Source organism: Salvelinus fontinalis, chromosome 23 (assembly GCF_029448725.1).
Source record: "Salvelinus fontinalis isolate EN_2023a chromosome 23, ASM2944872v1, whole genome shotgun sequence".
In the NCBI taxonomy this organism is placed as follows: domain Eukaryota; kingdom Metazoa; phylum Chordata; class Actinopteri; order Salmoniformes; family Salmonidae; genus Salvelinus; species Salvelinus fontinalis.
The window spans coordinates 41,426,948-41,452,007 of record NC_074687.1 but is presented as its reverse complement, the minus strand read 5'-3'; the positions used below and the strand labels follow the sequence as shown (position 1 = coordinate 41,452,007).

The 25,060-nt window shown below is 41.8% G+C and overlaps 1 protein-coding gene across 2 annotated transcripts in view; it reads left to right on the top strand.

Moving 5' to 3' along the window:
- Window positions 1–25,060, top strand: part of LOC129821341 (myosin light chain kinase, smooth muscle-like) — an 88,753-nt gene that overhangs the window by 6,561 nt on the left and 57,132 nt on the right. For both annotated transcript variants that reach the window (XM_055878928.1, XM_055878927.1), the window contains exons 2-5: window positions 10,254–10,387; window positions 12,182–12,335; window positions 23,220–23,427; window positions 24,840–24,885. In XM_055878928.1, coding sequence (XP_055734903.1) covers window positions 12,186–12,335; window positions 23,220–23,427; window positions 24,840–24,885 — 404 coding nt within the window. In that variant the 5' untranslated portion in view covers window positions 10,254–10,387; window positions 12,182–12,185. The remainder of the gene's footprint in view (window positions 1–10,253; window positions 10,388–12,181; window positions 12,336–23,219; window positions 23,428–24,839; window positions 24,886–25,060) is intronic.

Here is a 25,060-nt window from a genome sequence, read left to right as displayed (position 1 = left end):
TTAAGAATGTGAAATGTCAGAATAATAGTAGAGAGAATGATTATTTCAGATTTTATTTCTTTCATCACATTCTCAGTGGGTCAGAAGTTTACATACACTCAATTCGTATTTAGTAACATTGCCTTTAAATTGTTTAACTTGGGCCAGACGTTTTGGGTTACCTTCCACAAGCTTCCCAAAATAAGTTGGATAAATTTTGGCCCATTCCTCCTGACAGAGCTGGTGTAACTGAGTCAGGTTTGTAGGCCTCCTTGCTCGCACACGCTTTTTCAGTTCTGCCCACACATGTTCTATAGGCTTGAGGTCAGGGCTTTGTGATGGCCACTAATACCTTGACTTTGTTGTCCGTAAGCCATTTTTCCACAATTTTGGATGTATGCTTGGGGTCATTGTCCATTTGGAAGACACATTTGTGACCAAGCTTTCACTTCCTGACTGATGTCTTGATGTTGCTTCAATATATCCACATAATTTTCCATCCTCGTGATGCCATCTATTTTGTGAAGTGCACCAGTCCATCCTGCAGCAAAGCACCCCCACAACATGATGCTGCCACCCCCGTGCTTCACGGTTGGGATGGTGTTCTTCGGCTTGCAAGCCTCCCCCTTTTTCCTCCAAACATAATCATGGTCATTATGGCCAAACAGTTCTATTTTTGTTTTATCAGACCAGAGGACATTTCTCCAAAAAGTACGATCTTTGTCCCCATGTGCAGTTGCAAACCGTAGTCTGGCTTTTTTATGGAGGTTTTGGAGCAGTGGCTTCTTCCTTGTGGAGCTGCCTTTCAGGTTATGTCGATATAGGACTCGTTTTACTGTGGATTTAGGTACTTTTGTACCTGTTTCCTCCAGCATCTTCACAAGGTCCTTTGCTGTTGTTCTGGGATTGATTTGCACTTTTCAAACCGAAGTACGTTCATCTCTAGGAGACAGAACGCGTCTCCTTCCTGAGCGGTATGACGGCTAAAGGAGTGTGTGCATCCACAGGTGTGAAAAGAGATGTGAAAGGAAGCTATAGTAATAGTAAAGCAGCCTTTGCTGGCTCTAACAGCAGCCCAATCAGCCTTTTAAACTGATAGAGATAATTGTGTTTGACTAAATACAACTTGTTCTCTGAAAAATAGCATTAACTACTGACTTTCAGCATGCATATACAGAAGGGCACTCAACTTGTACTGCGCTGACTCATGTGACAGATGATTGTAAGATGATAGTTGGATCTGTATTGTGAGGATTTCAGTGCAGCCTGTTATTGATCATAAATTGTTATTGAAAACACTCAGTTGATATGGCTGTACATCACCTGCCATCACATGGTTGGAGAGTTATTTATCCTATAGAACCCAGAGAGTGTTCTTTAATTGAAGCTTCTCTAACATCATGTGTACAGTGCGGTGTCCCTCAGGGCAGTTGCCTTGGGCTGTTACTCTTCTCTATTTTTACAAATAATTTGCCACTGGTCTTACACAAAGCTAGAATGACTATGTATGCAGATCCTCACACACTCTACAAGTCAACACCCAAAGCCTGTGAGCTCACTGAAATTCTAAATAAGGAGTTACTCATCAGAATGGGTGATTTAATTAATAATAAACTGGTCTTAAATAAATCTAAAACAAAAGCATTGTATTTGGTTCAAAACATTCTCTTGACCTAAACCTCAACTGGAGTTGTGTATAAAGGGTGTGGCCATTTGAAGTTGAAGTCCTAGGTATAACATTGGATGGTCAATTATCATGGTTGTGTCATATTGACAAAGATGTTGTGAAAATGGGGAGGGGTATGTCTGTTTATAAAAACATGTTATGTGTTTTTGACACACAAATCAACTGTACTAGTTGTTCAGTCTCTGGTCCTGTCTGGTAATATGGTCAAGTGCAGCAAAGAAAGACCTAGCAAAGCTGCAGCTGGCTCAAAGCAAAGCGGCACACCTTTCCCTTTTCTGCACATACAGAGCTAACATCAACTACATGAATGCCAGTCTTTCCTGGTTGAGGGTTGACAAGAGATTAACTGCTTCTCTTCTAGTCTATGAGAAGTGTTACTGTACTGAAAATGTCAGATTGCTTGCATAGTCAAATAATTCAGCTCAGACACCCATACATAACCCATAAGACATGCCACCAGGGGTCTCTTCACAGTCCCCAAGTCCAAAACAAATTCACGGTAACACAGTATTATACAGAGCCATGGTCTCATGTAATTCCCTTTCATCTCCAATTACTCAAGCAAACAGCAAAATGACCTTTAAAAAAGTTTTTTATGGAATGGCGCACACTAACATTTTTTTATTGTTGTATTGTTTATTATATATATATTTTTTAGTTGTATTGTTTGTATATTGTTGTATTTAAAATGTGTCCTTGTCTATCAGTGTTTTGTTAACGTAAACTCGTACATCGCCTTGGTCTGTACAATTGCCCTTATTTTAGCGCCCCAAAAACGTAATACTTTCAGATCAACTGTAATGTCAATACCATTGTAACGCACAATTTCTCCCCTTTCCAACATTATCAATTACATTACCTAAACGCTGCCCGTTTCTGCATAATTCCAGCAGGCGAAGAGCCCCGTCAGGTCTTTCTAAAAATGGCGGGTGGGGAAGCGAAACTAATGCGTGAAAGTGAGAAGGAGAGATGTTGTGTGGGAAAATTGCTTTTTTTTCACTCAATCTGTCCAACTTATCACCTTATCGCCTCTAAAATGTAAATAAAACACTATAAAGAGTTTGAATCGTGTTTTTAGGGCGGTGCTAAAGTGATCTTAAAGTAAACAGCGGCTTTGAGAATGATGATCGCATGCAATGATGACGCAAAAAATGACTAGGTATCCCCCCCTTACCCCCGTCACTGTCCATTTCTTGTTTTTAAACGATGAGAGAAGTTCTACACCTGGTGGAGAGAGATTGTAAGACGGAAATAGTTGCTTTATTTTATTTATAAAAAATAAAAATAAACATCATTTATTCATAATACAAAAATCAACTTACAATGCTACATCAAACATGTCTAGCAAACCAAACACAGGTATTAACAATACTCAAACATACAAAAAAATATATTCATAAAATAATACAAAAAATAAACAATTAAGTGCAATTATATTCACTCTAAAAATATCTTTATAAAGATTCATGAAGATGTTATTCTTGTTATTCACTAGGGTTAATGTTTTAATAAGATCATTAAATTCAATCAAAAAAAATGTAATTTTGGTATAGAATTTTTATTTGTGTATAAAGTATTTGGTAACAAGAATAAAAAAATTAACAATTTCAGTGGTTTTGTTATTGCAATATTAACATATTTTATGTTAAAAATATAGGCAGTGTTCATAATGGTAAATAAGTACTTTGCAAGGTTTTCCCAAAATTCTGACACAAATTTACATTCAAAGAACAAGTGAGACAGATTCTCACCTACTTTTTTACAGAAAACGCAGATATTATCAATAGCCAAAAATGTGGGAATCTTAGAATTACATGGATATTTCTTATGTAAAATTTTGAAGTGCACTTCCTTAACTTTGTTTGGTATACATTATTTGTAAGGCCTTAACCATGCATTTTTCCAGACAATGTCAGGAATAAGCATGTTCCAGAAAAACGTTCCTTTGTGAATGAAGAATTTGTCTTATATATTTATTACAACAAGATCTCTCAAGTAAGCCCACGCCTTCCAATCTGAGTTCTGGATAAACTTTGTGATCATTCCCAAAATTAAGATGACTTTTCATAAGTGTAGCTAGGCCACCGGGAACGGCTTTGATCGCAGAAGAAATAGTTGCTTTATGCTGCTGTATTTTACGACAGGGTCCGTTTTTTCAACTTTTCACCAATACTATAGAGCCATTACCATGTCGATCAACGCATGAATAGAAACCTAGTTCACACCCCCGATTTTGAAGTCAACACAGTCCGCTACAGTCCCATTTAGTTTTCTTTGTAGCCTCATTTGAATGTTGCGGTTGTGCACATTTGTACGGAATGGGGTGAGTTTACGTTACTTGTCGTGTTTTTTGCGGACCCCAGGAAGAATAGTTGCTCAATTGAAAATAGTTAATGGTGATCCGAATAAACCAAACCAAATCATGCACATGCACTTACATCACCGTATTACTCCGCTGACTCTTCCTTCACTCTTGGACTACCATAAAGCATTTTCAGTCTCTACTAGGCTAATCCTCGTATCTAGCCACCGTGCTAATCCATGTATCAAGCCACTGTAGTCAGCTAGCTAGCTTAATTTTTGTTTTTACTTCTGACACCAATGTAATGACCTCTAGATCACAAAGAAAATAATGTCAACAACAGAGGATCCAGTTTTCAAATTGAGCGGTTTATTAACCCGAACTCACAGGTCGTAGTTTACACCAAATAAATCAGTAAACCACAACCATCCACAACTCTGTCGTAAAAAGAGACCGAACTATAGCAATTTTAAACCTGAGGTGCCTTTTTGAGTTCCAAATGAAACTAAAAACACTGCAGTAGATGAACAGAAAAATAATGTAGTGTACTTTATTTAGCCTTTGGGTTAGGGGAATGTTCCCGCAAAACTGCTTACGTCCTCCAGGACTGCCTCGTAGAAGAAATGCCATGCGGCGCATAGACGCAAGATATTGGACTTCACTGTGTTCGCCTCATTAGTTGGCACTATATAGATCAACGTTTTTTTCTGTGCTCGAATGAACATGATTTCAACCCCTTTTTCAATTGAACAAACCAAAATAAATATAACTTTGCAAGACTGAGTCTGTGATTTTGTTGTAGGCAGAGCCAGAGCGCAACGGGAGTAGAATTTCATTGGCAGGGTAGCCCATGAGCAGTCTTTCAATCACCCGCAAGTGAATGCGCTTTTCAGATCTGTTCAGATCAGAGTGCAGAGCCGAACATGTCCACGTGTTGATTTTCTTTTATTTAGCGAGTTATTAGCCCAGTTATAGATAAGTATAGGTCAGCAATGGGGAGTTACTGCTTCCTACAAAAGCACACAACCGTGTAGGCTACATTTCAAGGTGTATTTGAAAAGCCAGTCAGGTAAAAAGCTTACAGGATGTCTTAAAGAGGCGTGAATATGCAGATATGCCAATAGGCAGAAGGGTAGCATATATTGTCTAATTCTCTGTATGGCAATAATAGTAAATTGTATTTTGTAAAGTGGTTTCTTGCCTCATACAACACAATGACATTTACAGTCAACTATTTGGCCCATGGTGTTGCAGACCAAGTAAAAAAAATATACATTTATGTCAAGCCCTTCATAATGTAAAAACGTTTTAAAAAATGTAAATGCAATGTAGACCTGTATTGAACCCCACATATAGGCTACTGTAGGCTGTATCATAGAAATCAAAAGCTATTTCCATGTGAAAATGTTATGGGATTTGCTCCACTGGTTTTGTTGGTAGGCCTACATTATGATCAAATAGTCGCTTGGCTACTGTCTAAAACTATAAGGGTACAGCCTCAGTGTTCACTGTAAACGCGTGTCGGAAGTTGCACCAAAAATGTGTTCATGAGCTTGATCCATAATCAGTTGGACATGAGCAGTGCCGTAAGTAATGAAATGCAGGTGATTTGAACTGTACATCCAGTTAATAACACTGTAGTAGTAATCCTCTCTCACTAGCTGTGCTCTGGCAGTCGGCTACTTTGATGGCACCCAGAATCTAAAGACGGCCTTGAATAGGAGCAGATGTCTTAAGTCAGCGATATTGACTACAAAGGGACAAATGGAGCTGGCTAGTGTTGCAGCAGGAGCTCATGTAATGTAGCTAGAGAAGGACGCTTTTGAACTGTTCAACTGATGTTCTATGGTGTAATATGTCATAACTAGGGTTGCAAATTCCGGTACATTCGCAGTTTTTCCAGAAATCCCAGTTGGAAGATTCTGGAAATCAGGAGGGAATAAGCAAGAAATCCTGTATCGTCCAATTTTGGAAAGTTACTGGAATTTTGCAAACCTAGTAATAACTTAATTATTATAGTTTGATATGACATGTCTCAACTACAGTCACATTTGACAAATGGAACTGTTATGGGGCATTGGTTAGGCCTATAGCTAAACAAAACTGACAACAGCACCCCAGCATCATTGTGTGGTTAAGCGATTTACAGTTAAGTCATTTCGCAGACGCTCTTATCTAGAATCAAACCCACAACCCTGGCATTGCGAGCTCCATGCTCTATCAACTGAGTGCCGCAATGCTGTACCAACTGAGCTGGTATCGGTGTGTCCCCCAAATGGCACCTTATTCCCTATATAGTGCCCTTCTTTTGACCAGTGCCCTATGGGCCCTGGTCAAAGGTAGTGCACTACATAGGGAGTAGGGTGCCATTTGGGACGTACAGTGTATTGAGGAAGGTTACAGGGTTGTTACTAGCCTTGTCACAGTTCTGTCAGTGACTCTGAGCTTCCTGCTGCTATTGCCAAAGAGTAGCATTGTCTCTGTACACCATGGACCCGTTATCTATCACTTATGTCTTCCCAGCCATCACGTGTGTCACGTTTTCCAAAAGCCCCAACAAGTGTGATTCTACTGTTGATAAGATTAGACAGTGTGTATACACATCATCCAGTTTCGCCTAATCATTCTCCTTTCATTGTGTCCTTTGTACACTTAACAAAATATAAACGCAACATGTGAAGTGTTGGTTCTATGTTTCATGAGCTGAAATAAAAGTTTCCAGAAATGTTCCAAATGCACAAAAGGTTATTTCTCTCAAATGTTGTGCGTCCCTGTTACTGAGCATTTCTCCTTTGCCAAAATGATCCATCCACCTGACAGTTGTGGTATATCAAAAAGCTGATTAAACAGCATGATCATTACACAAGTGCACCTTGTGCTGGTGACAAAAGGCCACTCAATGTGCAGTTTTGTCACACAACACAATGTCACAGATGTCTCAAGTTTTGAGGGAGCGTGCAATTGACATGCTGACTGCAGGAATGTCCACCAGAGCTGTTGCCAGGGAATTGAATGTTAATATCTCTACCATTAGCCGCCTCCAACGTCATCTTAGGGAATTTGGCAGTACGTCCAACCGGTCTCACAACCGAAGAGCAAATGTATGGCATCGTGGGGGCGAGTGGTTTGCCGAGGCATACGGTGGTCACACTAGGTACAGACTGGTTTCCTGATCCACGCACAAACCTTTTTTTTTAAGGTATCTGTGACCAACAGATGCATATTTGTATTCCCAGTCATGTGAAATCCATATATTAGGGCCTAATGCATTTATTTCAATTGACTGATTTCCTTATAAACTGTAACTCAGTAAAATCTTTTAAAATGTTGCATTTATATTTTTGTTCAGTATATTTGACTGCAGGCTGCTGTTTATATTGTCCTGGTGAGTCATGGGCTGTGTCAATTGTCCACTTATGGTAGTTGCTGAGTACAGTGTGTATTTATAGCAGAAATGTCCCATTCCCGACACACTTACGTGTTGCTTCTGATATTGTTACATTTGCTCTATGGGTCTGACCTTGAGTTCCCCCATGTTCTGTTGCGCAGTTGAATGTTCAATGTGATAAGCACTTCACTGCGTGGGCTGACAAACACTGTGCACCACATAAAGTGATCCCCAGCCAATCTTGTCTATTAAAATAATATCTCTTTAACTGCTAGTTGGTTTCATTAACAGGTCCCAAAAATTAAATTTACCGGTTATTTGACTGAGGTACAGTCATTTTTAGATGGCTATTTGTTGATAGTGGCCAAATACAGTAACTCTAACTGGGATTCCAGGTGTTTTATCAGTCCACAGGTTGTGTCTGAAATGGCACCCTATTTCCTTATAAACTGAGTGTACAAAACATTAGGAACACCTGCTCTTTCCATGACGTAGACTGACCAGGTGAAAGCTACGATCCCTTATTGATGTCACTTGTTAAATCCACTTCAATCAATGTAGATGAAGGGGAGGAGACAGGTTAAATAAGGATTTTTACATGGATTGAGACATGGATTGTGTATGTGTGCCATTCAGAGGATGCATAGGCAAGACAAAATACTGAAGTACCTTTGTACAGGGTATGGTAGTAGGTGCCAGGCGCACCAGTTTGTGTCAATAGGTGCTTTTTGAGGTTGGTTCAGTTTCGTTTAGATTATTTAAAAATAATCGGTTTCAATATTTTTAACATTAATTCTGTAACGACACAGAATAAAACAATTAATACATGTACTATGATGGTACTGACTGTCCATTACTGCTTATCACTTAATAATAATTTATTTACACTTTACTTGAATAAAATATTTCAGTTGTGCCTTATACATTTGTTTTATAGGGTGACTTTGTTATTTAATTTCTATAGAAAATACTTCATTATTTCGTTTCTCATCTCTAGAGCTGCTGCCTCAGCTGTCTGACAAAATCACTATTTCGGTAGTTCTTGAAAGTAAAAAGGCATCACTTAGATCATGTATTTTCAGGTAGAGATACCTCATGAAGGAACTGCTCTCTATCCCTCTTGATCGCGCATTTTCTGTCTCTTCTTTCCCTCTCCGTGTCTGCCCCACACAGACCGGACAAGTAGGCGTGCAATGGATTATGGTCATTGTAGTTAATTATCATGTTTTCTGCGCTAAACTATTAGGATATTGGCCTGTTGGCAGCTACAACTCCCTTACTATATCGCACAGTTCGGGCTTGATCTTATTTATCTCTAGAGAAACTGTGTATTCAACTCACAGGAAAAAAATGCACAAAATTAAATTCAAATAACTGAACCGATGTCGATCTATTAGTTGTTTTTAAAAACCGAAAAATAACCCACATTTCAGTTAATCACTGAGCACTACACCCTAATGGCCTCCGGTGAAGGTGAATGACCCCGTGGCCATGTAAACGTCTGAGGTGTTTGCTTATTGCTAACACCGGTGCAAAAGAGAGCCCCAAACTGTCAGAGAAAGAGTACATCTCTCCCAGCCATGTGTTCCAGATATGCATCTTAACACTTAGATGTTAGGATCATTGGTATTGGAGTACTGTGGATAGAACCAATATTCCTGTGGGTTAGCACTAGCAGCGACACCTTTTTAGTGGTGTTTCTTCTGTCAGCTATCGCAAGTATTTTCATTTGCCTTGCTAAATACTATATTCCATGTTTATTTGTATTGATATTGGCTTTGAAAGGGTATGAACCTTACATCGACCATGTCGAATGTGAGTTATGATTCATGTTTGTTTCAGGTCCATGCAAAACATTATTGGTCAAATAGACTGTGAAGCTCTGAATATACATTCTGCAATGTGTCAACTGATAAAGGACCAACATCCCCATCTTGTTGTTCTAAGAAAGGATTAATGAAACACAGGCCTGGCTGTGGCTTTGCTGATAGTAACCCATTGTTATTTTTTAATATCTGGGAAGCAACATGGCATCCTGGTAATGGATTACAGAGTGTATGTCCCAAATGCCCCCATATTCCATATATTGTGCACTACTTTTAACTTTTAACCAGAGCCAATAGGGTGCTGGTCAAAAGTAGTGCACTATGTAGGGAGTGGGGTGCCATTTGGGATGTAGACAGAGTATTAATGCATTCAGAAATATAACAGTTCTATAGTTACACACTGGTTGAATCAACGTTGTTTCCACGTCATTTCAATGACATTACGTTGAACCAACATGGAATAGATATTGTCTGTGCCCAACCTTTTTGTCAATGTGTGTGCATAGAATGTTTTGATGGTTTATACAGCAAATGGACTTCCACGCTTGTGGTTATTATAGGCCTTGCACATTCTGTCAATGAAGTGTTTTCTCAGACAGAGAGCATTTTATGTTAACGGCCGTGGCTGCTGGGAAGTCAACACAAGCAACACCACTGTTTTCTTGTTTAAGTCCTCACTAAGCACATGTTTAGATTCCACCTGAGGTTATGTTCTCTAATTTTGTCTCCATCAGTTTGTCCTCATTTTCCTTTTGATTGGGAACTGAACAGAAGCTAATGAATAAAACACACTCACTTTTAATCAAGACCATGTGTTCTTCCCTGATATACTTGTTTAATATGATGTCGTGTTAGTTGAACAAAGATGGGCTATAAAGTAACATAGTGTGCACCCTAAAGAACCACAATGGAAATCAGCCTTCTTTTGGCTTCATTGTGTTTTAAATCCAATAAATCAACCAATCAATCTCTTAGTCCATGTAAAGATGTGCAGCTCTGTTTGTCCTAACAGCTCTACTGTACCTTAATGTGTTCCTACCTTTTATATACACATTTTCTCCATGAAAATAGGAGTTGGGACGCACACAAACCCAGCCCCAGGGCAGCCAACAAGCAAGCATCAGGCTTCCTGAACACTAAACAGAAGCAGGCCTTGATCCACCACTGCCCCTCCTACTGCGAAGCCAGCCCAACACGGGAATACAGTGAGTCGGTCGGCTTCTCTCTGATTTGTTTCCCTTCTCTCTTTCTGTTGCGCAAGCTTTCTTAATTGTCGAATGTTTTATTAACTGTTTGATAGTGTTGACATGAAAGTGAGAATGCAACACGGCATATGGGGACGTCATCATGACATAAGCTAACGTGCAGGGCAAATATCATGCAGTGTCATCACATGGGTCACTGCTGAGCAAAGAATCTATTCGAATCCTTACGTTGCCGACATGGTATCGCAACATGATCTGATCAACTGTGAGACTTGACTTTGAAGACTTGAATGAGTTCCAGATACAAGTGAATAGGTTATAATGCATTAGTAAATGTTGCCGGTAGACTGCATTCACTTTGGGGCCCACCATGCTTCTTTTTGTTAGATCATTTCATATGTAATGTGACTAACAGTTGTGCTCTGAGCTCAAGCTAAATCCCTCATCTTCGTCCTTAATGGGTGTGAGGCTTTTGTTTCGGGGCAGAGCATGTCAATCTCATAGCCGAACTGTTCTGAATGTGTCATACTATTACTGGTCTCTGTGAGGTAATAACCCAATGGCTCCCTATTGTCTACAGTGCACTATTTTTGCCCAAGGCCCCAACCAAAATCACACTGCAGAGCCCCTCAATGACCCTGAACTGGCACCTGTCTCACAACACCGAAAGAGCAAGAGGGCTTGACGACACGCCACATATTAAGCAGCTGTTTTGACGTTAGTAATCCCATGTGATGTTGGGTGGCATTGTGTAGAGGTGGGAAATGAATTGTGTTAAAATAAAGGCTAAACTCAAATGTGTTGTTTTTGACACATTACAGCCACTGCTGTTAAACCGCAGTGGCTTTTTTTCCCATTTTCACAATGGAACATTTAGTCATGAATTCTCAAATCTTTTCGCTTTTTCTACCCTTTGCTCCTCTCACGTTCATTCTCAGGGGGCTCCAGCTGCGTCTCCGGCTGCAGCTTCATATGGCTTGCAGTCTGCAGTCTGAGGGCCCCGTGTTTATACCAGAATCAGACATCAAACCTCTCAAAACAGCCACGATTAAATCACTTCTACTTGTCCCTCCTTGGTGGTCCCAACTCCTCTACTGAGACAATGCTGATTTATAACACATCCCACAGATGGGATACACAATGACCAGGGCATATTTCCGACTGACCGTATGTTTGTATGTACAGTGTGTGGGTGTTATGCTTATTTAGCTATTCTAATGTATTAGATTAAATTCACAGGGATTAGTGTTGGCCAGCTAGAGCGAGAGAGCGCACGTACTGTGATCCAGTGAACTTTGAGTAGTCAAATATTGTGGTTGTAGCCTACAGGGAGCGTTTTTGTTACTTATTTTGCTTTGTCGCTTATTTGACTGTTGATTATATGGTGGAGGCTGAAAAGGTGTCTGAGAATACCACTTCTGTGAACACTTCTGCAAAAAATAAACATGGGAGGTATTTCCCCCAAAACGTCAGGAAAGGGAAGTTGCAGTTATTTTCTAATATTTCCTTAACTACTTCTACAGCTAAGTTACGGCTTGCCAAAGCTAAGCAAGGGCGTCTAAGAATAACAAGTTCAAAACTGCTAAAGTAATGACTGTGAATCAATGGATGACACTTTTTTTTATCTATCGTTATTATGGTCGATACGGATTTGGCAAGAAACGAGATGGTTGATGGTGTATATAGAGACAGGAATCACTTCAAATAGGGAATAGGGTGCCATTTGGGACGCATCCTATAAAAATGAAGTGCATTATCAAAACAGTTTACAAAAAGTCATTATATCCTGTACAGAAATATGGGGGATGTGCAGCTTGTGACAACGCGGATCTCCAAGACCAGCCTGACACAAGGCCGAGGTTCCCCAAGTCAGGATCCTCCAGCCTTCACTCTCCCACCCCGCAATGCCCGGGTCAGTCCGGGAGGGACAGCGCGGCTGGATGGGAAGGTATGGATCTCTCTCTCTCTCCACTTCCCCCTCTCAAAATCCCTTTCTTTCCTCCTGACGCTGTACTGGTTATATCTGTTTCTGTTCTCAACCCGCCCCAGCATGTGTGAGTTCTGCATGTTGCATACTTTTCATTGTGTTAGGAGTGGAGGTGCTGAAGCGAACTTGTTGCTCCTGGGTCAAGGCCTGATGTTGAGCCCCACCTCCTGTTAGCAGACAGAGGCTGTGCCAAGACTCCTTACTGTGCTGTTCACTGAGCACTCCTTGGCATCCCTCTCTGGGCATCACCTGGGTTTAGGTGTTGATTTGGGTTTGGGCATCAGTCTCCGGTTATCAGCTGACTCAATGTGGCCATGGAAGAGCAAGCAGGCTTTGTACAAAAAAATTAGTCTGAGAATGCTTTTCCGAACATGTAACTGAGGTTGACAGACGGTACTGTCAGGTCATTACATTTACATGATATTTTAGTCAGTTAGACACTCTTGATTTATCCAAATGGTCCTTTTGGAGAAGACTGCTTGAATTTCCCATTTCCACATTTTTCATCTGATTCTTGCATGGTTCATAGTTATCCTATGAAAGGAAGAAATCTCTGCCCCAAAGTGTTTTTTAAAGTTTCCAAACCAATAAGTCGTAGGCTATACTTTTAAAAGGGCACTTTAAAAAATTGGGTGGAAGTTCCGTAGGTAGATTAAAGATCTGTCATGGGTGAAATGCTAGCCAAGAAGAGAAATATAATGTATGCCATTCAGCAGGCCTAAAGTTACTTACAGTCGTGAGTGCCTACATGTTTGTATGGTTGGCCCCAGTGCGAATCGAACCCATACTCTACCTGCTGAGCCACACAGGACCACACAATGCATTTATAAAGAATACTTTATTATTTTCATGTCTATACCTCGAGAGTGTGGGTTTGTTGTCTATGTATTTGTTATCCCCATAAATGCATGATTTACACCGTCCACTGCACATCGCACTCAAGCTACACCAACTCTCCAGTGGCCTTGCTCCATGTTTGGAAACGCGCCATGTCCCCAAGTGAGGTTTTGACACCCCTCCCAGAGGGTCACCTCCTCTCTTCAGATGCCCCAGTCTCAGTGTTTGTCATGTCTCCCCACTGCTTTCCATGTTAAAGGGAGAGTTCACCCATGTTGGTTTCCTTACGTGTAATCAGGCTTTGGTTTTGTTTATCTGGCCACTGTCTCCAGATGCTAACGTTTTATAGCATTTTGTGTGGACTATTGCTTTTACGACATGAAGGCAGTGTTATGGCAATGCATTGAGTGGAATCTCTCTTTTAGATTGAAAAGGATATGTGATTAACAATACTGTATTGTTACAGAAAGCAGGCTCCTGTCAGTTTGTGTTCACCTCCACTCTACCCATCCACCTGGTTTTCATTTGGCTTCTCTCTCTGATGTGAAGCATTGAAGTAGTTTCTAGGATCCATGTTATGAATTTGAATTGCATCCGGTGAATGAAATGAAACAGTAAAGTCTTAAAGGAGAGATGTGATAATTCAGATGGAACTGTTATCAGGCATGTGCAGAGTAATATTGTCCATAACTATAATGCATATCGACCAATCAGCATCCAAGATCCAAACTAGGGCTGTCCCTAATAAAAAATACACTGCTCAAAAAAATAAAGGGAACACTTAAACAACACAATGTAACTCCAAGTCAATCACACTTCTGTGAAATCAAACTGTCCACTTAGGAAGCAACACTGATTGACAATACATTTCACATGCAAATGGAATAGACAAAAGGTGGAAATTATAGGCAATTAGCAAGACACCCCCCAAAACAGGAGTGATTCTGCAAGTGGTGACCACAGACCACTTCTCAGTTCCTATTCTTCCTGGCTGATGTTTTGGTCACTTTTAAATGCTGGCGGTGCTCTCACTCTTGGACACCGCCTGGTATAGAGGTCCTGGATGTCAGAAAGCTTGGCCTCAGTGATGTACTGGGCCATGATAGTTGGTGATGTGGACGCCAAGGAACTTGAAGCTCTCAACCTGCTCCACTGCAGCCCCATCAATGAGAATGGGGGCATGCTCGCTCCTCCTTTTCCTGTAGTCCACAATCAGCTCCTTTGTCTTGATCACGTTGAGGTCTCTGACCACCTCCCTATAGGCTGTCTCATCGTTGTCGGTGATCAGGCCTACCGCTGTTGCGTCATCGGCAAACTTAATGATGGTGTTGGAGTTGTGCCTGGCCGTGCGGTCATGAGTGAACAGGGAGTACAGGAGGGGACTGAGCACGCACCCCTGAGGGGCCCCCGTGTTGAGGATCAGCGTGGCAGATGTGTTGTTACCTACCCTTACCACCTGGGGGCGGGCTGTCAGGAAGTCCAGGATCCAGTTGTAGAGGGAGGTGTTTAGTCCCAGGGTCCTTAGTTTAGTGATTAGAGCTTTGGGGGCACTATGGTGTTGAACGCTGAGCTGTAGTCAATGAATAGCATTCTCACAGGTGTTCCTTTTGTCCAGGTGTGAAAGGGCAGTGTGGAGTGCAATAGAGATTGCATGATCTGTTGGGGCGGTATGCAAATTGGAGTGGGTCTAGGGTTTCTGGGATGATGGTGTTGATGACCAGCCTTTTCAAAGCACTTCATGGCTGTAGACGTGAGTGCTACGGATCAGTAGTCATTTAGGCAGGTTATCTTAGTGTAACGCGCAGGCCTGGTAGCCTAGGCCTATTTCTGTGGGTAATCAAGTGTGTGTCCTTACTCATGAGCGCTCCAAACAAGACAATGAATAACTTGATTCCTTGTAAATGAAGTGAAATAAACCAAAACGTTTTTCTCACAACTGTAGCCTAGGTTGTGCGCTCTGCATGAAGCTGTTTGAGAGAATTCCAAGAGTGTGCAAAGCTATCTACAAGGCAAAGGGTGGCTACTTTAAAGAATCTCAAATATAAAATATATTTAGATTTGTTTAACACTTTTTTGGGGGGGGTCACTACATTACTTCCATATGTGTTATTTCATAGTTTTGATGTCTTCACTATTATTCTACAATGTAGAAAATATTTAAAAAATAAAAAATTAGTAGGTGTGTCCAAACCTTTGGCTGGTACTGTACATAATATGTATCTCATACTCTCAGGCTACTGTATATTTGCCACTACTCGACAAAATAAATCTTGGTCGACCAACATCCTATCGACCAAACAATTGACCAGTCGACTAAATGGGGTCAGCCCTAATCCAAACTATGTTTTAAATGTTGAATTTTTAAGGTTGTTCTGATACAAGCCAGTGCTCTTAGCTAAGATGCAATGGAACTGTAAAAATCTCCCCTATCTTCAACTTTGTCCGTGTTCTCAAATTGACCATCTTTGCGTATGTGTAGCCGTCAATGAGCTTCCACATTCCGTAGATTTTGCCTCTCGAATGTCTCATGGTGCTCTGATTACTCTCGCTGCCCGCAAACCCTTGTGGTCTTCTCCTAAAACACAGCGGGTAATGCAGAGGAAATTGAAATGATAAATGCTGCTGCAGAACCTGCCACTGCTGTCTGGAGCCAAGGCTGGAGCCAGGGAAGCTGCAGGAGTATGAAGCTGAAAGCCTGGGACTGCTGAGTGAGTTGGAGAGGAGAACTGGACTGGCTTTGTGTCCAGCCACTGTACCTCAGACGCTCTGTCAGAATCCATTTAGCTGTGGTCACAGATGCTTAACACCACAGAGCACCACACGTCCACCGAGTCCAGGTTAACAGTGGCCGAAATAGCTGCTTGCCTTGAGTTAGCCTGGCTTCAACAACACTAGGACCAGGCTGAAGGCCATAGCAGTGATGTCATGGTTTGAGTATTTGATGAAAAAAAACGTTGTTAAACCCACTGCAGGTTCTTGATTGTTAGATAAATATACTACCTTGTTTAGCTTTTATATACAGACTTGTTACATACATAGTTGATAACATGTGTGGACCACCACTGCTACCTGTAGTGCTCCACATGTCTAAATCACTCACACAGGAAACTTACCGCTCCTCTCTGCGTCACTCTAATCTACGGGTTTATTTTCATTTGTCTAGAAATGTATTTAAGATGTTAACAGATTCCAGTTGTATTGGATGAAATGTGAATAGGGGAAAAATTATAAGGATCCTATTTATGGTTGCAAAATTCTGGTTACTTCCCCCCCAAATTCCCAGGTATTCCAGAAATCCTGGTTGGAGGATTCCAGATTTCCTGCTTAGTTCTTTCGGATTTCTGGAATCTTCCAACTGGGATTTCTGGAATACCTGGGAATTTGGGGAAAGTTTCCCTAGATCCAAGTAAGTCTCACCCTCATACTTCCCATGCTAAATGATACACAGTTCTGACAGCCATCATGACAGACTCTTGACATAATGTAAAGAAGCACGTCATTGAATTCCTCTGAAAATTTTGAGATGGCCTGAAAATAGCTGCACTGAGCAAGTCTGGTCATTGACAGCAATGCCTCCCCCCCCTGAGTTCTTATATCGCTCCGATATCGGACGGTTATGATTACATTTTTTGACTGTCTGTTTTGCTATTTATTCATGTTTTATTCAATGCGTTTCTATGGGCTATAGCAGTAAAGCAAATGGCTCAATTATACATTTTATGACCATCTTAAAACAATTCCATAGTAGTATATATTGCGATTTAAGGGCTTAGGCCTACAGGGGTTAAGTCTGGAGCCGTTTCCTGAGAGTATAGAACCAACTGTTGCATTTGAAGGGGCTCCAGTTTGGGGGAACTATTCTTGTAGAGTCCCATTACAGCACTCTGGTCTGAGATACTGTAGGTTCATACATAGAGATCCTAATATGTAATTCGATGGGTTCATATTGGGTATAGTCACCCATTGTGATATTGAAACTACTTTAAGTACAGCTAACTTGAATATCGTTAATAAAGCTTTACTGTAAAACAGACAATGGAAATACTTTCCCCAGGCGGACTGCTCGTCTGGGTCACTTCTGTTCTGGCACATTAACAGTATGGATAAAACGGTGTTATTTAAAGTTCCTAAACACAGACACCTGTGTCTGTTCCTCAGTTAAATTCCTGTGCTGCACATTGGCCCAACAATAACAATACCTTCAGCTCTAATTCTCTAGCTCTTTCCGTAACCTTTTACGGTTTTGGCGTTTTAACCTTCATACAGTAATATGTGTCTGATTCTAACACAATTTTGCATTTCCATTACTGCTAAATGTGAGACATTACTGTTGATATCAAACTAACAATAAATCCAACATCCAACTAAATGTATTTTGAAGGATGTGTATTTTTGTTTTGAAGACAGTCTAGTCTCTCCTCCTTACACTTTGTAATCCTTTGTGAGTGATTGGTTGGTTGTGATGAGGGTGACATGCTTGTTAGGAGAGGAAGAGAGCCAGCAGTGCAGTGTCTGATTTAGTGCAGCCTGACTGTCCAGTGCTGAGCTGACCTGGGTTCAAATACTATTTGAAATCGTTTCAAACACTTGATCTGTGCTTGATTGAGATTGCATGGCTTAATGGACCAATAAAATAGTCCCAAAACTGTAAACTCCGCCCATCTGCAACTCCAGGCAGGCTAGAGCAAATGCTCAAAGTATCTGAAAGAATTCAAATAGCATTTGAATCCAGGTCAGGTGCTGAGACAGTAGATCTATGGAATGCGTCTTCATAGGGATTAAAATATCTTAGTCTTGTGACTTGCTTCCTGAGGAATAGTTTTTTTCAGAGCTGCTGGAACAGAACCCAGTCAGCTCCAGTTCTGCTTGGATGAGCTGAAACAATGCAGAATGTATCTCCAACTGTTACATTTTGGGGGGTTTTACAGTAGCACCTGAAAATGTGACGGTGCGAAAACATGTTTGTGTGCTGTCAGAGAATCTTGGTGAAGGCTTTTTTTTTTTTTAAGGGTTTGTGTGGGTACTGTATGTTCAACACCAACCCTAAGACGATAGGTTCTTTAGTGTCGATGTGATGAAACACCTCCGACATCTGCCAGCCAAATGCTACAGGCACACACACACACTTGAGGCGGCCTCCCACCACCTACGATTTACAGGCCTTCAAAACAAGGGTATCAAGTGCACAGATGTTTCCCGGCTCCCAGGAGGAGGTAATGTGTCAGGGAGTGTGTTACTTGGTTCTGTTGCTGTCCCAGGCAGCATCCATCACTACTGAAGGCAAGATTCATCACCTCTCCTTACGGCTGTGTCCCAAATGGCACCCCATTCCCTATATAGTGCACTACTGTTGACCAGGGCGTATAGGCAGTATAGTGTCGGGTGCCGTTCTTATGCTCGTCCAGATTGGAGACTTTTCAAATGTTCTGTGGTAGGGGAAACTTGATTTCTCTTGTCAGATCTGTGCATGTTCTACTCTAGTCGGTGTTTCAGCCCGATGCAGATGACCATGTAGTATCTGTCCTGCTTCTGGAAGGAGTTAGGGTTGCAACGATTATTTGTCTCCGGTCTTGGCCCAGGGGAGCGACTGGCTCTGCTAGGTTTCATTGCAGAGGGATGTTTGTGCTGTCTCCTCTCTGTTGATGTTCAATGGACAAGAAAAACCAGAAGCTCTATCGGATCAGAGTTGGAGAACATTGATGTGTAAATCAGTGTCCTGTCTGGCTCAGTTGGTAGAGCATGGTGCTTGCAACGCCAGGGTTGTGGGTTCGATTCCTGCGGGGGGACCATTACGAAAATGTATGCACTCAGTACTGTAAGTTACTTTGGTAAAGAGTGTCTTCTAAATGACTTAAATGTATGTCAATGGCTGGTGCTTCAGGATTATTGATGTGGCATAATTGCATTCTCTCCTGAAAAGTATACAGGAAATGCATTCGTAATGTTTTTCCTTTGACAGAATAGCAAGTGAACCAGCCTAGTGTCACCATTTGAGGTTATCTGGTCCTGCTGCCTGTCATTTACAGTACATGGCCTTTCCCTTCCCGACAGGCGTGGTTTTTGTCATGCTCCAGAGCCATGTTTTCAATAAGAGGGGATGCTCCTGTGAAGACGAGGAATGTCCACCAGCATGGAGGCAGGCGTCTGACATGCCTCTAGCCTCTCTCTCTCTCCCCCAGCCTCCTAGTCATTTATTGGCCTGCCAAGGGAAGAAGAATGCAATATTACATCATTACGAGCCAGTAGGAAAATATAGGGGGAACAGCATGCGAGGGAGGCTCCATGTTAACTCTGAAAGGTATGCTGCCAGAAACCTGGTGGTGGTTGAAAGTGCTCGCCTATTGAAAGCAGATGTGGACCACTGCTAGGCTATTCCTACACGGCTCCACCCTTTTTCACCGCTCAGCTCACTTCTCTAACCAGTGTTGGAGAAGAGGCCATCTTTCTTCTTCTGCTGGTTACATTCAAATGTTACATTGGTTAATGGTGTCCATTGGCTACATTTTGAAGGCCTTCTTCCTCGTCTCATCCATCCACTGGCCATTGTTAGGAACGGTAGTTAAACACTGGTGATTGTCTCTTGCATGTGTAATTCATAGCAGCTATTTGGCAGTGTGGCTTGACAGTGTCAGTGAAGCCTGGAAAAATAAAAGGTTGATGTGATGGAGACATCAGGTTGTTTCAATGTTGATACAATCAGTTAAATACTTCATTATTGTCCTTCCAATGGAATGTTAGCTCAGGACTAAACATTAACCCGTGTCCTTAGGTGATGTGGGATTCCTCACCATCATGTAGACAGTGGCTATTCACAGCACTGGGAGAGTCAACTTATTGATCACTCAACATCATCAAATGACCAGACAATGCTCAGTTGTGGTGTTATCAGTTTTTCTGTCTGGGAATAGTGTGCCAATTTGGGACGCAAACATACTGTATTCTGACCCCATCCAGTGGTAGAAATCACAACTTTGTGTGATGTATGCTACAATGCAGGTGGGAATACATGAATAGGTTCTGATGAATGTCTGTTGAGCAATAGCCAGTAGACAATTATTCTCCTAGAGTCTCCGTCAGAGGCCAACGCCAGCAGTAATCCACTACAGGTGTCTTCCAGAATACGAAGTTGAAAAGTCATTCCGAGTACAAGGCATTTAGAGAACTACTGGGACAAATTAACCACAGGCCTATTTCTTGGGGAATGAAAAAGACCAGGGGTTCGTCCCAAATAGCACCCTATTCTCCATATACGGCACTACTTTTTGACCAAAGCCCTGGTCTGAAGTAGTGCACTAAATAGGGAATAGGGTGCTATTTGGGACGTTTTTGATTTGGAGCAGCGACTGGTCTGAAGACACGAGGGATCAAAATGTCCTTTCTGGTTTCTTCACATGGAAACGGTGGTAGTGGTGCTTACATGATTAAACGAATGAACTTTTCAGCTTCCCTTTAATCAGTTTCTCTCTTCATTACGAGGGGATTTCACTGTCAAGGCTGCTTTTATCCCGTAAGTATTAGCCTTGTTATAGCAAGTAGTACCCTTGTTGTGGTGATACATTGGGCTCCAGTAGCATGACTCAACAAGAACTAGAGAGAATATTCCTTGCTTTGTTCCCTTTTTACTTGTCTTTTTCTTGTACTCTTGGGTATTTTGGTAGTCTTTAGAAGCTAGGTTTGTATGTTCTGGGTGGATCAGCAGTCAGGGCCCCTCTGCTACCAGTGCATTGGACCATAGTCTTGTCACAACCTTTTGTTTACAACCCGTTCTCTCTTGGTACTTGTGTCTGTTTTCTGGCATGTAGAAACTTGACTTGGTGTGTAAACAACCCAGTGTTTTTCCTATACTCAGCATGTCAACTTGCTCATTCAGGATGTTTGAGGCCCAGAGATGACCACAAGAAGCTTTAGGAATGAGAAGTCCGAAGTCTGCTCGAAATGTCTGTGGCACTGAGCCTCAAGCAGCTGAGTTTTCAAGGAAATGCCAGTGTCTGTTTGATTTAATAACGACTTTAATACTGCTGTTTTTGGGCAAGCCTTCGGAGAACTGGGTACAACAGAGGTAATATTTGATTGAAACTGAGAGAGGCTAGTTTGACAGGCTGGAATGTGAGTGGTCGATTAAAGAGCGAGGCTGGACCTGTGCTTTTTTAGCTCGCCTCCAGAGTTTTGGGTGGCATACGGAGTCATTCTATTCTCTACTAGCAGTCGAGCCATATTCATGTGTATGTTCAATCTGAAATCCGTTGCAGTGGTTAACAATTTCAATTTCTCGTTAGTTTTTCTGTTAATTCAAAACAAGTTGTCTTTGCGAGGGGCTTGTAATTGCAGAGTTTGGGTTTACCGTGGTTCTCCTCCGAAATACAATGTTTAAAGTCCCCAGAGTTCAGGACGAGGATTGTTGGCATGCCACCAGTGGAAACAGAGTGTGCCCATCCCCTGTCCTTATTAGCTGTGGCCTCTGCCTGCAGATTTGTGACGCTTCAAAGATTTCTGAGAAAACAAGCTGTAGTGAGATTAGGGAAGTCAACTAGAACTGAGATGAATCAGAGAAAGGTGGGAAGCTCCTTTCAGAGATATGGTGAAAGTTAGAGGTGTTTAACAGATCTTCTATACCTGTTCATTTTTGCTAGTTAACTTCCTGTGCTGTTTCAGCATCAGTTGTACTCCACTCTTGACAAGTGGCGTGATGAGTGATGGCTACTGACCTGGGCCATGTCGAAAAAAGAGCATTGAGAGAATTGAAACGTCGGAAAGGACTAAGAACTTGAGTTATGCACTAAGAAAAAGGAATGAAGTTGAGGAAATTAGGTTTAGTTGGAAACCAGAACACAGAGATAATAAAACAATGTGTTTTTTTGTATTCCAGGAAGTAGGAACCGTTAAGGGTAATCAGTAGCTTTCCATTTCGCTTGCTAGTTACTGATATCAATGTTTATCATTTTGTGTTTTTGTAAATATCATAGTTTGCCGGGTCCATTTGTTTCTACATCTAATTATTGATTTGTATCCGCTTTAATTAGGCTATGGGCCACAGATTGTCAGTTTCACACACCCAGTGAGTTCCTGTGCTCCGACTCCCATTCTATTTAGAAGATTATGGTAATGAAAAGGACGGAAGTGAACACACTATGCTTTTGTGCCCACATAGAGATTGTCATGGAGCTGGTGTCAGTCCATGCCCTAATATTTTGAACTGCTCATTAAAAAACAGTCATTGCTTATGGAAACTGTTTATTGATTATGATAGTGTTATGTTCATGGGAATGTGATAAATACATGGTGGACAGAACATTAGGAACACCTTCCTAATATTAAGTTGCACTCCTCCCTTTTGCCCTCAGAACAGCCTCAATTTGTCGTGGCATGGACTCTACAAGGTGTCAAATGTTCCACAGGGATGCTGGCCCATGTTGACTCCAGTGCTTCCCACTGTTGTCAAGTTGGCTGGATGTCCATTGGGTGGTGGGACATTATTGATGCACACGGGAGACTGTTGAGCGTGAAAAACTGGGCAGCTTTGCAGTTCTTGACACACTCAAATCGGTCTGCCTGGCACCTACTATCAGACCCTCTTCAAAGGCACTTGAATCTTTTGTCTTGCCCATTCACCCTCTGAATGGCACACATACACAATCCATGTCTCAATTGTCTCAAACCTTCTAAATCCTTCTTTTAACCAGTCTCCTCCCCTTCATCTACACTGAGTGGATTTAACAAGAGACATCAACAAGGGATCATAGCTTTCACCTGGATTCACCTGGTCAGTCTATCACGGAAAGCGCGTATTGTACAAACTGTCCTCACTGTAAATCCTCACTGTAAATAAACGCCTCTTCCTGGACATTGCAGCGCTACCAACTTCTATGCTTCCTCACTGAGGAATCCACCGTGCCACTTCACAGGGATATTAGTGCTGATGTTAACTTTATCAACTGTTTTGTTTCAACCAGGACCATTAACCACTGATGCTCTGTTACAATCCACTGAAGTACATCCATCTATCCCCAGGTGAGAGGATACCCTGAGCCCCAGGTCACGTGGTCCAGGAATGGGAAAGCGGTGATAGCTGGAGAGCGGTTCGTCATGGAACAGAGTAGCCGTGGAACCTTCAGCCTGGTGGTACACGGTGTCCAGGAGGAGGATGCAGGGCGTTACACATGTGAGGCTGTCAACGATGTTGGGAGCCGCCAGGTCACAGTGGAGATCACTATAGAAGGTACAGCCGCAGCTGTCCAATAAAATGTGTCCCAAATGGCACTCATTCCCTATATAGTGCATTACTTTTGACCAGAGGCTGCAATAGACCTCTGTCCAAATGTTGTGTGCTATATAGGGAACAGGGTGCTATTTGGAAGGCAACCTAACACTCTCCATCAGCCAATCAGAAATAATAGAATGGTCTGTTGACAATTGGGCTCCCGAGTGGCACAGCGTTCTAAGGCACTGCATCTCACTGCTAGAGGTGTCACTACAGACCCTGGTTCGATTCCAGGCTTTATCATAACCAACCGTGATTGGGAGTCCCATAGGGCGGCGCACAATTGGCCCAGCGTCATTAGGGTTTGGCCGGGGTAGGACGTCATTGTAAATAAGAATTTGTTCTTGATTGACTTGCCTATTTAAATAAAGGTTAAATACAAATAAATAATAATTGGGCAGGGTCCACAGCCTTTGTATTTCCTTTGAAATGTAGCATAGACAGTAGACTGGGAAATGTGCACGACCTCAATACCTCATGTGAAATTAAACCAAGACTGCGCCAAGTATTTTTAATGGCACCGCATTTATTTTACTTCATAAAATATAAGACGTCCTGTCATACGTATTGTACATAGGCTTTTGTGCTGTTCCCAATTTATGTTTTTAACTCAATGTAATAGTAAGAATAAGGTTGAATACTAATTCTAATTCCCTGTTCAGAAGGAACTCATTAGAGTAACCGATGGCAAAGCCAGCAGAGGATTTGTCCCAAATGTCCCCCTATTCCCTATACTGTATAGTGCACTACTTTTGACCAGAGCCCTATAAGCCCTGGTCAAAAGTAGTGCACTAAATAAGGAATCTGGTGCCATTTGGGATGCTGCCATTATAATATCCACATGGAAGGCTTCAGGAACTTTTTCTTCCTGTTAGCATAAGTGTTATTGGCACACTTTGATTTCCAAATTCCTTTGTGTATACCATGCCAGCTGTGCCTTTTGCATTTCCAATGTTTATACTGTGGATACTTACGTTACATTGTGCATGAAAGAGGCGGGCTGGCACCTACTACTTTCCATGGAGAAGTATGTAAACATTCAGACGTCCTCCACGTTCGTTAAGCTTTACAAGATCATAAACAGCTATTTAGGCACCTCTGGCTCACTGAACACTAACAGATACATATGGAGCATGACCTCTGTAACAAGGGGCCATTGCACTGAGATCTGAAGCATTCTTCAACACTGCACAGTGCACATTCATTTACACTCGTGCTGCTGGACTTGAACCAGCAATCTATTCTCTGTCTCCCCAATGGCACCCTATTCCTTATATAGTGCACTACTTAGGGAATAGGATGCCATTTGATTTGGGATGCACAGCATGTTTCTTATTCCTTATCTGAGGCGTGTTTTCCATCTCTCATAGGGAACACAGGGAAGAAATCCAGCCTCCCCTCCTCCAGTAGAACAGGGTAAGGTATATGTGGCTGCGTCCCAAATAGCACCAAATTCCCTATATATAGTGCACTACTTTTGACCAGAGCCCTATGCACCCGTGTCAAACGTAATGCACTATATAGTGAATAGGTTGCCATTTGGGGAGTATCCTTTCTTTGCAAATGGTGGCATCATGGGGGTGTTTAAATC